At 32.5% G+C, this 15,535-nt stretch overlaps 2 protein-coding genes across 3 annotated transcripts; both read right to left on the bottom strand.

Moving 5' to 3' along the window:
* Positions 1–60: 60 nt before the first annotated feature.
* LOC110997405 (glutamate receptor ionotropic, delta-2) lies at positions 61–4,736 on the bottom strand (the record flags this gene model as incomplete). The annotated part of the gene is made up of 7 exons (XM_045629959.1): positions 4,690–4,736; positions 3,915–4,110; positions 3,425–3,573; positions 2,719–3,100; positions 2,175–2,461; positions 1,681–1,823; positions 61–935 (listed from the first exon to the last, which is right to left on the bottom strand). Coding segments are annotated over exons 1-7 (2,079 nt in total), but the record flags the coding sequence as incomplete, so codon positions are not given.
* Positions 4,737–5,223: 487 nt separating this feature from the next.
* LOC110997399 (peroxisomal acyl-coenzyme A oxidase 3) lies at positions 5,224–14,546 on the bottom strand. Of its 2 annotated transcripts, none has more exons than XM_022265545.2 (14): positions 14,450–14,546; positions 13,994–14,198; positions 13,537–13,674; positions 13,140–13,455; positions 12,100–12,271; positions 11,471–11,610; positions 10,779–10,921; positions 10,213–10,315; positions 9,311–9,448; positions 8,815–9,048; positions 8,125–8,279; positions 7,524–7,655; positions 6,424–6,576; positions 5,224–5,824 (listed from the first exon to the last, which is right to left on the bottom strand). In XM_022265545.2, the coding sequence occupies exons 2-14, from the start codon at positions 14,153–14,155 to the stop codon at positions 5,714–5,716; spliced, it is 2,097 nt and encodes a 698-aa protein (XP_022121237.2). In that variant the 5' UTR covers positions 14,156–14,198; positions 14,450–14,546; the 3' UTR covers positions 5,224–5,713. The 2 variants fall into 2 exon arrangements, with proteins under 2 accessions (XP_022121237.2, XP_045486056.1); XM_045630100.1 differs by having other exon boundaries at positions 13,994–14,174; positions 14,450–14,542.
* Positions 14,547–15,535: the final 989 nt, after the last annotated feature.

Below are 15,535 nucleotides of genomic sequence, written 5' to 3'. Positions count from 1 at the left end.
TAAAGTTTTAAGGACTGATTAATTATGAATAATAATATACATAGATAATTAATAAAGGTTATTTTTATTTTTACTCTTATAATATTTATCTAAATTATATTTATCAAATGTAGGGTCCTTTTTTACTATCAAATTCCAGTGTGCATATTCACCCAGTAAACAAAGAGTACTAATGGTGTAACCAATGGCTAAAGCAATAAAAGCACAATACATTTTCTTCAAATTAATTAAAGCCTTAATTTCTTCCTCACTTGTATCCAAACTCCTTATTTTGTACATAGCATCATTTTGCCATTTCTCGATAAGACCAACTTCAATTATTTGTTTCAAATAAATATCTACTAAAGGCTTCAAAGGAGAATTCTTATGAAAACCTATAGATATAGGTGCATTAACAACACAATCTGACATAATGTGAAGATTTCTTTCGCCTGGACTATCCACTTCTGTGCTATTCATAGTAAAATTGCCAACATCGGTAATTGTGCTTGCTTGTTTTCTCCTCACACTAAGGTACTTTAAAAAATCTGAGCTGTCGTAATAGGCGAATTCGCCACGGGCAATACGCGTAGCAGCTTCGTTAGGATCATTAATGTGTTCAAAATTATCTCCTATTTTTTGGCCTTTCTCATCTAATGATTGTCGAAAAAATGTCTTTGTTTCGCTACCCCAGCCTCCGCATTTCAGTTTACTATCAACCAATTCGTTCAAGTTATCAATGGTGACTCTTGGCGCTGGATTTGCTAGAATAGCAGTCATGCTGGCTCTGTATGATACAACTAACAAAATACAGTATAACCAATACCAGCCAGTTAATAGCCTTATTGACCAGCCAGTAGGTAACTTAGGTAATGACACGACTAGAAGCATTCCATATGTATAAAGTATGCTATTTGTAATTTCGCCGAACAAATACAAGCCAACTGGTTTTTCACCTGCAAATAGATTGTCCGTTGAGTCAGATTTAGCAAGCATGTTTGATTAGCAACATTTAATATTCTACCTGAGTATAGGTTGTTGACCTGGTCGAGTGTCGATAAAGGTTATTGATTCATAAGTAAATTATAACATACAGCGAAATGTCATAACAAAATTATGATTTTAATCAAGCATATTATTATTTCTTGCTTTTACTTATAAAGGCATGAATATAATGAAATATTTCAAATAGTTTTTTTTATTTTAAACCTGTCGTTTCTTTTGAGGAACACGAGTCTGTCTTAGCGGTAAGTCTCGTCTACCTAGTACCTACTGGGAAACGAAACGATTTGTCATATTAAAAAAAAAATTTAGTGCAACTTATCGCCACAAATCTTATCTATTTACCGTATAAATATAATTGTAAGAACGAAGAGCTGGCAGCTACCTCGCACAAAGAATTAGTCTAGCTATTCAAAGGGGGAACGCTGCTAGTATCTTCGGAACCTTGCCTAAAGGGACTCCTTTTAATAATATTTTTTAATAATTAAATTTTAAGGTTAGTTATTAGATATATTTTTATGTATTAGGTGATGTAGTTGGAATTATTGTGAGATATGTAAAAGTGTAAGAAAATTATTAAATATTAGATAAAATATCGGTTGAATTTAATAAGAAACTTATTAAAATATGAGATTTTGAAAGTATACATATTAAGAAAGTCTAACAACGTTTGTGAAGTATAAAATATTTCTTTTTTACCTTGCGATATGTCCTTATTAACTTGACAGGAATCTTTTAAATCCTCACGGAAGGTAAGCAAATTCAAGTAATAGTGTGCTAAACCAAAAAATATTGATCCAGTCACCAGCAGAACTAGCAGAACGGCTATCCACATGTTTAATCTAAATATTTTTAGCAATTAGTAGACTTTCCAAACAGGTTTGTTAGAATTATTAAAATCGGTTCAGTTCAGGAGCATTTAGCTTAATACGTTAGCGTTAACTTTTCACCATAGGCGTGAATAAAAATGTAATCATTAATTATAAGGTCATATGCATATAGAATGTGTGGAAACCCTTTTAAGCAAAAAAGTACCTGTGCCAGGGTGCTCAGGTCTTCCATAACAAACTTAATTATAAATTTCTAAAAATATATATTGATAATTTAATAATAACTGTTTTTTTTGAACTGCATGTGAGTGAAGAGTGAGGTGGTAGTGAATGAATGTTTGCATAATTTAAATTAAAACTTACTTAAATGGTAAAATTAATGTTTTCCACGAATTGTCTGTAAGTGCCTCTGGCGTGAGGAAAGTCCAACATTGCGACGTGTAGGGAATGCTCAAATCTGTCAAATCCAAATGATAAGGAGTATACTGCAGGTTGCCCAGGGCAACATCAGCCTTCCCACTCACCATTTCACCTAACAGTCCAGAGTAGGATCCATTTGCCTGCTTCTCCCCCCATTTGTGAACATCAGCGTTAATTGGTTGGTATAATTTTGGTTTGAAGTTCATTTTTTGGGATAGTGTATTGAGAATCTGCATAATAATAAGTATTTCAGTGTAGGTTCTACAGAACAAATTTGCGCTAATACGGAAAGGTCCGTGACGTTGTCAGTAAGGATAAGATACAAAAATGTATCTAAGAGCTTAGTTGTACTGTACAAAAGAAGCTTGATTTTACAAATACTCTCAAAGTAGTTAAGGCCAAAAATTTGAAATCTTAACAATACTTTGGTTAAATTAGGGTTGGAATAATACTGTATTTTTTATTAAATATAATATGTAAAACATACCTCAACCTCTACACCGCTGACCTTATTAGACACATTTTGTTTCATAATCACCACCGACGGAACATGTTCCAAGTACACAACATTTAAAACTTCACCATTTAAATTACTTGTCTTAACAAAAAACAACTGTTTTCCATACTGAAACCTGCCGTTTCTCCAAATATCCACCCTGCGTGGTACAAAAACTCCCTTTATCGGATTTGGGTAGGGAACGGTAGATATGTCAAACCAGGGTTTGCTTTTCAACTTTCCAATTACTTTTTTATGGTGTTTTATAAAAATTGCGTTTACAATACGCTTCCATAGGTAGTGGAAGTCGCTATGGAAGAGTCTTATGTCGTAAAGCATTATAAATTTAGCACGCGTGTTGAGAAGTCGATATCTGAAATACAAATTGTTTATAATTGCGTTGTTTTGCGAAAAAAAATTAGTAGGAAAGCTGGAACCTGCTCCTTTCAACATGGAGGCCTTCCGTTAGAAACTTTGCAACGATTTTTGAATTTTCTATCTAGTTCCTTCGCTGAACGAAACGAAACGAAACTTGAATAAACCGGCTTACCTTTTACCCAAAAAACTGGGACAAATATGATGTGGCACTAGTGGCCTTTAACACACATTAGCTTTGACTGTCGAGTGAAAATGAAGTGTGCAAGCCGCAATAGGAGTAAGATCAGAAATTAAAAGAACAAAGAAGTCTTTTTAATACCTGTCGCCAAATTTTAAAAGTCTTGTTACTTGTAAGCCGTTAGCCAATAAAATCACATACAAGTTACAACCATCATCTTTCGCACGAGAAATGGATTCCAAAGTATCGAAGTTTGGTGAGAGTAAATCCTCATTTTCTTGAACAACAATCTGTGGAAAACCGTCTTGTCCTGTGGTTGAAAATTCTTTACAATGAATAAGATATTCAGCGGCCCTCGTACTAATCCTTTTTCGCAGACGTTTCATACTCCCGACTGATTCATGGAAGAGCTGTGCCTCTAATCATGTTCCTCAGTTTGAAGTGAACTACCTAACAAATCAGTTGCTCGAACGCGCTCCAGGATAAAAGTATTGACACTAAGAAAATGTTTAAATTCACAAATGCTTACATTGAATGGAACAAGCTATTTAATTTAATTTATTATATTTCAGCCACTATACTGTAATCTCTAATACTGGTACAAATAATTAATTGTTACAAAACTAAGTACCGTCAGGAAAGGCAAAGACCTAGTTCTCCTAAAGAATCCCCCGTCAAAGACATTTAGATAGATATCATCAGTGATTGCCGTGACGCAATTGACATCATTTCTTTTTGCCAGATCATTGAGTATCGTTATGATGATATTCTGTAGGTCTTTACGAACGTTGATGTCTTTAATAATAGATCCTATGTCGCATAGACCACTAAAAAGAAATAAAAGACTTGATTTAAATATATTTTGGGATATATGTAAAAAGAATTAAATATTAGGTCCTTACATATGAAATTGGCGTTTTGTATGGGAGGAACAAAAAGTTGAATATTTTTAAATATAATATGCACTAGCTGATCCTACAGACGTCGCGCTGTTCATATACGTGTTACAAAAAAAATCTAATAATCTTAATCATTCTCAACTCCACTTGAACTCACAAAATAATAATAATTTTAACAGAATCTGTCCAGCCGTTTAGGAGTTAAATTACGAACCCGTACACAGAAGATTTATAACCTAGTTACCGACTACAGCGCCAAATGCCGGGCTAATTTGTGAATATAAACCTTCCAGGGCGCCACTCACAATAGCAAATGCCATCTCTCTCTCGAAACATATAAAGGCCAATTTCTCAGTCAAAAATCCAAGTCGAAAAAAATGCCGTTCCTTCCCCTGAACCCCTATATAAGGGGTATCCCAAATTATTTAGACTTTGTAACTCGAACTAAATGTAAGTTAATTACTTAATTTCTCTTCATATTCTTCTACGAAGTATTGAAACACTTACCAATTAAAAAATAGCCCACTTAATAGAAAAAACAAAAGTCCTGCCATGGCCAAAACATGCTAACAAGTAACTTAAATGTGAAGATTGATTGACAGAACTAATTTAGTATGTAAATTAAAGGTAGCAATGATTGTATTTAAATATTTATTTCAATTATTCCAGTTGTAAAGGTATATCTTTTATTAAATAGTATACTAGACTGAAACGCTTTTTATTTTTACGGATATCTTATGAATTAATTATTGTAAAACTATGTTTATATATATGTATATATATATAGTTGTGCTTTATAGGAACCATATTTGCGGATTGTCTTAAGCTTTCCTACTTTGTCAAAGGCTTTTAGGTGTTAATTTTTACTATAAACCAGTTGACCTGTATAGACCTCTATACAAGCGAGTTAAAAGCAGATAGAGATAGAGAACGGAAATTAAACTTTTTGGTATTATTTAAATTAAAGACTCCAGCAAATATAAAATTCATTTATTATTAAAACATTTTATAAAAATCCCCAATAACATTAAAAAATATAATATCTTATTGTAAATATCACGAGTAATATTAGCTTAAAACTATAAACCATCACAAAAATACACTTATGTAAAATAAAGGCAAGTTCAGCTAATAAAAAGTACCTTTTTCTTAATTTTTCAGTCTAAGATTTTTTTTCGTCAAAAGTAAGAAACAGATTAAAAAATGAACGAATTATGCCGTCAAATTTGTTGCTCTATAATATAGAGTCTATATAATCATCAAAATAGTAGCACGATACATAAAATTGATACTTTAACTTGTTAATACACATTAAAATATATCAAATAAAAAGTTCCTTTTTTCTCAATTTTTCAGTCAAGATTTTTTTCGTAAAAAGTAAGAAACAGATTAAAAAAAGAACGAATTATGCCAAATTTAATGCTCTTTTTAATCATCAAAATAGTAGCGCGATCCATAAAATTGATGCTTTAACTTGTTAATACACATAAAAATATATTGTCCCACAACCAATTCATGCTTAGAATAAATCTCAAAGTTTCGACTGTACGTATGTGTCCCAGTAGACGACGTCTTTCCACCAATCGGGTCGTGTCATAGACCCCGGGTAGGTCATCACATTGTTCTGTATGTGTTTGTATACCTAAAAATTAAATACAGTATAAGGGATACTTTCTCGAACTATATTTAATATTTGGTTACAGGACGCTGTCTTGGAACTAAAACGCGTTTAATTACCTAAATATACTTTCTGCATTTTTCGTGCAAAAAGCATATGTATGACTTTATTTATGTTATATAATTTTTTATTTATTTTATTCAAATTCCAGATATTCTTCCCGTAAAATACTACAGAAAAGGAAGGCTTGCAAGCGCGTTGCCGGCCTTTTAAGCATTGGTATTTCAGTGCCGTAATCAAAGAAAAAGCAAACATGACAAAAGTGTAACTTCAATTCTAATTTGTCCTGGGGAAAAAATTTAACTAAAATAATGCATACTAGGCAAGACTAAAAGCCAGCAGCGCACTTGCATGTGATGGTCCATGGGCGGCGGTAGCACTTAACTTATGGTGGACATCTTGCCCCGTTGCCCCTGTACTATAAAAAAGGCACATTCTTACTACAATTTACATACTACTTTTTAAGATAACTTTCAATGACACATAGCCATACTGGAGATACCCTGTATACGTAACAAAATATGTGTTATTAAAATCGCTTAGAAATAAATAACAATAGTTACCTCTCCATCAGCCATGCCTAAAACAGAGTTTAAGCACCAGTCAGGCGGCGCCAGGGTATCAGCTAGTGCGATAGCTTCTGGTGCTATTTCACTACAAATTTGCAGTATCCCTTCACGTAGAAATAAGCCTTGATCTTTTGAGAAATAACCGCCCTGAAATTATAAAATTAATATAATTATGATAGTCCAATAGACGTAGTATATTTATTGTATATATATATGTATATTTTTCTATTCATTTTAAGTACATTTTCTTTTCAAAGTGTAAGATTTGGAAACCCTTTTAAGTAAAAATACCTGTGTTAGGGTTCCCAGCTCTACCATAACATAATTACTTAAAATAATGATACTATTTAACCTATTTCTTTTTGAACTGTTTCCTTTTTATTTTTTTAACCCGTTATCATCGCACCTGAGTGTGTGCATGAGTAAGTGTGTGGGTGTAAATGTATGAGAGAGTGACTGAGTGAGTGAGTGAATGAAAATGTGTATTTACTTCGTAGGTCTCAAAAGCAGCTCTAACACTGCATAAGGTTTTTAGGTTGTAGGCGGTGAGAGGGTAGATGTTAAGCAGCCTATTTAATATATAAAAAGTCGGGTTTGTATGAACTCGTGAAAGGCCAAACCGATTTTCAGAATTTTTATTTGTTGTATTTGTCTCTCAATAGCAGACAAGCTATAATAGCAGAGAAGCATTGGAAAATTGACAAAAATAATCTAATACAAAATGTTTTTGGGTTTAGTAACTGTCAAACATTTACCCCTTCGATACGGTCTACCCTCAAAAAAGCGTGTTTAAATAAAGCTTTCAAATTGGCATGATACATTTCGATATTGTCGTATTAACAATTTCAAAAATGTTAAATCCTTAAATAATACATAATAATATAAAAGGAAATATATTATATAATAATATTTATTTTATATTCAATACATCACCCTTAGTAAGCGAATACGATAACGTCGAATATATTTTTTTTTCATATATTAAACGAGCACGTACAGTACGTTAAATCGACAATATTATTATATTATATTAGATTTAAGAAAATGTAAGTCCTTCAGAGGTAAAAATATGAATTATAGTGGTGCTAACTCACAATGTATAAGGTCGCCATATGTTTCTCCAATAAGAAGGCGCCGTATAATGATACAAGTTTAAGTAGGACTCTTTGACATGGAATATCTTCAAACTGCTGCACTGTCTTGTAGAAATGGTTGAGGATGAAGTTCTGTAATTAATTATTAACGGACTTTTACTTACTCATTAAATTACAATAAAATAGTTTGTCGTACTTTTATTAAAATCAGGTCCAACAAAAAGTTTCTATTCTTCGTATATCTGTTTTGTTAAACTATATAAAAAAAAGGGTTTTGGCAGCTCTAGATTTAAGTTTGATTCACGTTCTAGAATACCCAGGGTTCGAACACGTGACCTTGCAGGTATTAGACGCTTGGGTACTAAGGCTAACACTAAAATGCGGTAAATTTTTTATTGCTTCATTAATAACAAAGAAAAGAAATGAAATGCATATAAGTACTTGAAATATTTTCCCTTAAAAATAAAACATACTTTCAAAAAATTCGTATGGACTTAGCGCGAAGTCTGACTCCCGCCAAAAACATTTAATTTAACTAAATTCATACATAGTCTCTAAACTAAATAGAGTGGCAACTCCGGTTATCACAGATTATACTAACCTCTCCATAGACAATAGATAAATTGACAGCATTGTATGACTGTGACTCGTTCTTTGCCTGTAAATTGGTGCGTCCATCCTGTTTCAGTTTGTTTACTTTTTCATAGGTCATTTTAAGAGTATATGCTGTGAGCCATTTATATATTTGTATTAGGTCTGAAAATTTAATATTACCAATTATTATTTATTACAATAATAAAATGAGATTAGAGTAAGTGAGGTGTATGTAATGAATAGAGGTCTGTAGTCTCTGCCAAATTACTATGAAAAGTAGACTTGACTTAAACAATACAAGTTTATTATTTCTTGAATTAATCAAACTGAAACTTTGAACAAGTGCATAGATCATAATACTCCACACATATATTATCATAAATTTGTCTATGATTGTATTTTTACTTTTTAATAGACCTATTTTAACATTTAGACATTAATACATTACTTAATTTAGCAATAAGCTATGCGTCTTAGGTAAATATCAAGGTCATAAACAAGGCCAAATTATTTTCAATTGTATCTCCATTTATATAGATGTGACGGATTCAAGGTAAATTCTTTTCATAGTCGTAATCAAAAAGTATTTACGCAATTAAAAAAAACAATTCTTCAACGGATTTAGTTTCAAAAAACATTTTTTTTAATAAAAGGGGTAATCGAGTCTAGAGGTTTATATAATTAAAACAAAACTTACTTTGAGGATTAATCATATCCTGAACATTTTTCACTCTACAGGCCTCAGTTAGATCTTTGTCGACCTCCTGCAGGAATCCCAAGGAACCAAGAGGCGAATGTTCTGCTGTAAGACTATTCCTCTGTGGCCAAAGACCTAACAACCAATTGCTGGTCTGCTGAACAAGAAGACTGTTCTCACCCTCGTACGTACAATTTGCATCATTATCATTACGAATGTCGCCGATACGTGCCGCTATAAAAAAAAACAAATGAATAAAGTGACACAACAAAAAGTTTGGTACTTTTATGACGTTCATAAGGTAACATTAGGTTACCTACATGAATAAATGATTTTTGAATTGAATAAATCTAGAGAACAACATTTATAGAAAATCGGACTATGATGCATCAACAAATATATTAATTATAATTATTGTTACTTTTTGTTAGGTTAGGTCAAGACCCTGTTAAGTAAAAAGACACCTAAATCAGGGTTCCCAATTAAATAACATTACCTCGTAGATATCCGTGCCCACCGCAAGCTTCCCGGCAATTTTGTATGGCGTCACGCGCGCTCCACCCACTTAAAGGCTTTATGGCACATGACAGAGCATGCATCTCTATACCTTTGTTCGCTGCATTATCGTTTGCACCTGAAACAATGTCCTATTAGATATAATCCTTTGTATTTATACAGTCCTTTGTACTGTAATGTATTGTAAATACACAATTAAAGTAAAAGAGCCTTTATATCGTCGTGTGATCAAGGAGGTGAGAATATAAAAGGGCAGACCAAAAATACGTCTGATTCTGATTGGTTTTTTAAACAATTAAAAATGTACATGTCATATTCTATAGTACTGAACTGTAGATGTTGTAAAAAGAGAAAAAATGGCGGGCTCAGTTACTTAAAAATACTTTGTATTTAGCATTTTTGTGGCATGAGATTGTGAAATTCTAAATTATTTAACATAAATATAAAATATTTCTGCGAATGCTGTTTCGTATGACTTTGGACTGACCGTAAGGCGAATAACAAATATCAATCGTCCTTCTTGACTCACTAGTTTGTCCTTAAAACATGTCGAATTCTCCCAATGTTTTCTGTACAAATGTACAAACAAAAGTGTTGTATAGAGACTACATACATCCTCAATTAGAATAAATTTATTTATTTTAGTTACTATTTATTCAATTGAAGATATAAACTAACATTTACTACCAGTTCCCAAATTAAAGTAGCAAGCGAAAAGAACTGGCAAGACACTCTTACCAAGTTTACCTCAACGGGTCTTTGACCAGCTGTTAAGTTTGTTAATAAAAAAAAATTAAAAAAGTCATTAAATTTAAACCTGTAGGCATCTCATACTCCGGCAAAGACAATATCACAATTAATTGTATAAAATAAAAATCTCACCCATCATATTGTCAATTGTCATCTTTACGTGCTCAGTTCCGAACCACGAACAAAATATACGGAACGCGTACGTAGTCGCTAGATATGGCAGCAGACGTATTTGCTGAAATTATAAAAATCGTTTGAAAAAATGAATAAATAAATCGCAAAATAAGATATTAATAACTATGCATGAGAATTTCATTTTTTTGAGAGGATAAATGAAAAATCATTACTAAAAAAGATAATGTATAATAATGAATAAGATGCATAATCTATTTATTTAAGAATTATTTAATTTAAAAAAATGCAAAGTAATGCGGGAGAAACTTCAGTGTTTTACTATATTGTTTTTCTTAATAATATGTTTTACTACCTATAACAACTCTTAAATATATTTTGATAGTTTTTTGATTTGGTACATTTTGTTCATTTTATTATAAGCATAAAATCCGGTTTTTAAGAGACATAAAAAAACATTACTATTTTTCAGGGTCTACAAATGATCTTCATTATATAAAACTGAAAAATTACGCTTTCCCATTATTTCTGAATCGGTAGTTCCTGAAATATAAAGTATATAATACCTGTTGTTGATATTCCAAGATAGGGGTTTCCTCGGAACCATTCTCGGGCCCAAACTGTTTCCTCACTCCAGAATATCTCACAGCTATCACTATGGCTTTTTGGAGGTAGTTCGTCGATATTGAAGTAATGTGCACACGACCACCTTCAATTAAATAAATTATATTACAACTCTCTGTACATTGTAACACGAAAGAATTACTGTTTCCTCTGTACCAGGGTTATTTGCTAAGCACAAAGTATCTTTGTATAGGCTGTATTTGAGGACATGTATCCATAAATATATGGATATGGTATTAAATTAGACTTGTTTTTAAAGTTTCAATAAGTAATTCTATGATTTAAATCTGTATTATTATTGTAGGTTTGTAACGAATAACCTTAAAAACAACAACAATTTAGAATTTGTTATACCTCTCAACTCAATATCATATATTCCTTTAGTAACAGACATATATTTGAATTTTGATATGGATGACCTCTACTATTAGAGGTCACCCATATCTATGCAACGATGTCGAAACGTCGTGAAGCGCATCACATCTGCTCCTTCGCATTACTACTACTACCGGATAAGAACTATATTTGACAAAAGTTTAAAAAACAGCAGCATTCTTTAACCGACTACAAACTAACCGGAGGAGGCTATTGATTCAGCGTGTATTGTCCTTCGGTATATTAAAACATGTGTTACCTGATAACACTCCTAAGGCAGCACCAAATCTCTTATTGGGATCTCGGAATGGCGTCTTATAATCCCCATTATCATCCACGCCACCCAATTTGTCCAAAGCTAAATCTTTTGGAATGTGGTAGTTATTGAACATAACAAATCTGAAAATTTTAAAAATATGCATATTGTTTAAATTTCACACGAATTAGATTTGTGGACGTTAAATTAGATCTATGAAATCCCTGTGCTGCTACTATACCATTTTAATTAAGTAGAATTTATTGCGTCAGTACCATGTTTATTTCCATTTTGCCAAATCAGTAGGTACCTATAAGTTCTAGTTTAACCTTAAGGACCTATCCAGTGGCCAAATTCCGAAAAAAATACATAGATTCTTTCAATTTTTGTCATCGTTTCTTAAAGTAGGGCAGAATGGAAAAAAAATGGTGGAGTTGAGTAGTTTATGTATCCATTTTGAAAGATCGATCTTTCTAGAAAAATCTGGATAGAAAAAAATTCAAGCAGCCAATTTTTGACACTAAGAATTAATTTTACGACGAATATTTAGAAATTTATTTTTCGATGATTAATTTATAGAAATTTAGAGATACTGGATTATTGAATGATTAATTCTAAATCTATTAACATACCCATTGTCAACACCGTTCAGACCAATTTTCTCGCCAATGTCTCCGACGATGACGCCAGCGAACGGCTTAAGAGTTTTAGGGTCACGGATGGGGACAATGAACGAGTGCAGGCCGTGGTTTGTGCCCTTTGATATCAGCATCGCATACACGATGGCGTGGGTAGCACAATTGCCTGATAACATTCCCATTTTATGTAAAAAACTCACATTCTGTATTATGTCTCTCGACCGTAGGTGATTCGAGCTTTGAAATAATCTTTGTATGAATTTACGTATGTCATAAGAATGAGAAATATTTTATATTTGGAGATAAAAAAACTATGAAAATTTTTGGCGATAAAGCAATGTAGTAATTGTAAGAAATATTTAACTTTTAACTTCAGTCACGTTTTTTAATAATAATAGAATTTTTGTTATATGGATTAATGATAGTGTAATTGGTTTTTAATGGCGCATCCACACATGCCCGGGGGCACATACACATGCGGTCTGTAAGCCGGCGGCATGTGTGGATGCGCCATTAAAACATAACTGGGGGTCTAGTCAAAACGGCTAAAGCCGTTTTGACTAGACCTCCTGATCAACAACATGCGTGACGTCGTCTTTGCAGATATCCTTTAACGCAAGAAAAAAAAATTCCTCTTTGTTGTTTATTTATTGTTTGGTTTTTCAATAAAAATCATGTTCAAAAACGTTTCTTAAATTGTAAATTTTTACTTTGTAATTTTTAAACATATTAAAAATGTTAAAGTAACCGTGACTTTACTTTTATATGAATATTGACCTTTTCTTCAGTTCAAATAGCTTCCACTACATACATTATGCAAAATGTTAATACATGTAAGATACTTGTGACTAGAATTAATGTTAATGTATGAATAAATGAAAGTTATGTTCTATTATATTTAGAAGCATAATAATTGTAATAATCTAATATCAGTCTTCATAGCTAATATATGAATTAACAAGATAAAACTTTAGTAAATTTGAAAATACTATTTGTAAAAAAAATATTATCGATAGAATATTTAAGATACATACCTAAACATCCAACCCAGAACTTAGCCGCTTCAAAATCTGGTGAATGTAATATAAACTGCTTCTTCTGTGGGCAATATGTAGCAGTTGTTCTCATACCCTTTGCATTTGAACCATGAGAAACTTCTGTTAATGCAAAACAGCCACCTATTCGGGCTTTCTCAATATCCTCAATAAAATCATAAAGATGTCCTCTTCCACTGCCTTGTATAGTGTTAGAGAACATTCGAAAAGTAAGGGAGACTTTGACAGCTAAAGAACTGTCAAACATGAAGAGTGCTTCTGCCTCTGCTTGAAATATTCTAGGATCTTCGGCTATCTAATAACAAAATTATGACATCTATTACCGCAATTATTAAAGGTTTGCATACATTAAAAGTTTTTTTATTGAAATAGTTACTTTTTCCATCGGTAAGAAGCGTTCATTATAATAAGCATACATTCTCTTGATAGCAATGTGTCTCTGCTCATCCATAGAAAGAGGCTTATCTGAGTGTTTGAATAAAGGATGTCCCTCCATAAAACTCCAGATATCATTCTAAAAAAACATGTCATTCATTTATATATTTTTTTAATAGAACTGATATAAATTTACTGAAATCTAATTATTGAGAAGACTATGTTCTCTTAAAAAGCCTGGAATACATATTTATACAATAATTGCTCAACAGAATGGGATGATATACAGTTGATAGTAGACAAGTGTTGGAGATTATTTTATCTAAATATAATGCATGTAATACACTTTTATTATATACTTGCACATAACTTTAAGAGTATTTTACTAATAAATCCTTACTATAAAAGATTTCCCATTCCAAATTTTATTGCCATTTAAAAATTAAACAATTGCTTACTTTCAATTTAATTGATTCGAGGGTTTCGTAAATGAATTTCATTCGGCGCCAGTCAAATGTTGCTTTCTTTCTGTACTTGTCCAGAGGGCCAGAAGGCAGATCCGAAAAATAGTGCCGAAGTTCAACGTCTGCCATTCTTGTATTAGGCTTATCAGATTTCATTTTAATTTTATTTCCTTCGCTGTCTCAACAGAAGTAACTCTACCTGTGTTAGATAATATTTAGACTTAGTTCCGCTATCACAAATAAGTATTATAGTAACGAATTAAACATTATTCACATAAATTCAGGCTACCAGATACATTATAATTCACTTTAATAAGAAGTTTATTTATAAGCAAAATGTTTAAGTCCTTTTAAATATTGTAATATTTAATTAGATAAGTATTGAAACACAACATGGGATACAATAATTTATTGGTATGGATTTTAATAGTAATAAAATCTAAAACTTACCCGATAGTTACCTATTCATTAACATTACCGACCTTTGATTTATAATTTGTAAATGGTAAGAATAGGTAAATATTTAATATTGACACCTTGTTTGCTACAGAAGTTCTGCCGTCTATGATCCGTGTCCGTGATCATTATTGCTAACTTACTGATAATGTTGTCACACTCAAGCACTGAAAATTAGGAAAAAAATTAATTTAAAATATATATTTTGCAAAAAATAAAAATAAATTTAATTTTTATTTAGTAGGGAGTCTGCCTATCCAAGGCGTATGCCAGTGACGCCCTACGCCTTGGGTCGCCCTTACTTATCGCCCTCTGTTGGGATAATTGAGCAACAACTACTTCCACCAGCGCAGTCAGTTAGTCCAAGTAGTGGGAGTGTCATACTGCATAAGCAGCGTTAATAGAACATTATTACCCTAGGAGATTTTGGGAGACATAAATATAAAATTCGGCTCAACTGCAGAGGCAAATCTAGAAATAAACTTACGGCAATACAATTTTACACAGACTTCATTAACATTAGGGGGCTTTATTTCGAGACGGCAAAGCCGGCTTTATTGTTTCTAACGGAGACCAAGATGATTCGCTCTCTTGTACATTTGTTCATTTGCACTATCCAGGCTATTGTTTTGAACATAATTTTAAACTACAAGCCGGTCTATGCGTTTACATTCGTGAGGATATAAATATCCGTTGTTTCTTACATTTGGAAGAATCCGTTCTCTCTACTTTAACAATATGCGTAGAATGTGCTAACCATCCACGCATATACTGCTGCCTTTACAGGTCAGACAGCAGCAACACCGAAGTTGATCGACTTATAGGACATGTCCAAATTGCACTCGATTCCCTTCTGTCTCTTTCGCCTGCTGAAGTCTGAGTGGTTCTCTCTTCTCTCGCAATTCTCGTACGGCCGGCTATTTGGGAAGAGAAGTTCAATTCTAACAAACGTGAGTGCTTGTTAATCTTTCTTGATGGTCCTGACGGCGTTCCCTTAACCGTTCTTCAAGACTTGTGCGTCTAAGTTGACTCCGGTGCTTACATGGCTGTTTCGACTATCGTACTCCTCGGGCGTAGTTC

Source organism: Pieris rapae, chromosome 11 (genome assembly GCF_905147795.1).
Source record: "Pieris rapae chromosome 11, ilPieRapa1.1, whole genome shotgun sequence".
Taxonomy (NCBI): Eukaryota; Metazoa; Arthropoda; class Insecta; order Lepidoptera; family Pieridae; genus Pieris; species Pieris rapae.
The sequence above is the reverse complement of the archived record's forward strand: the minus strand, read 5'-3'. Positions and strand labels throughout refer to the sequence as shown.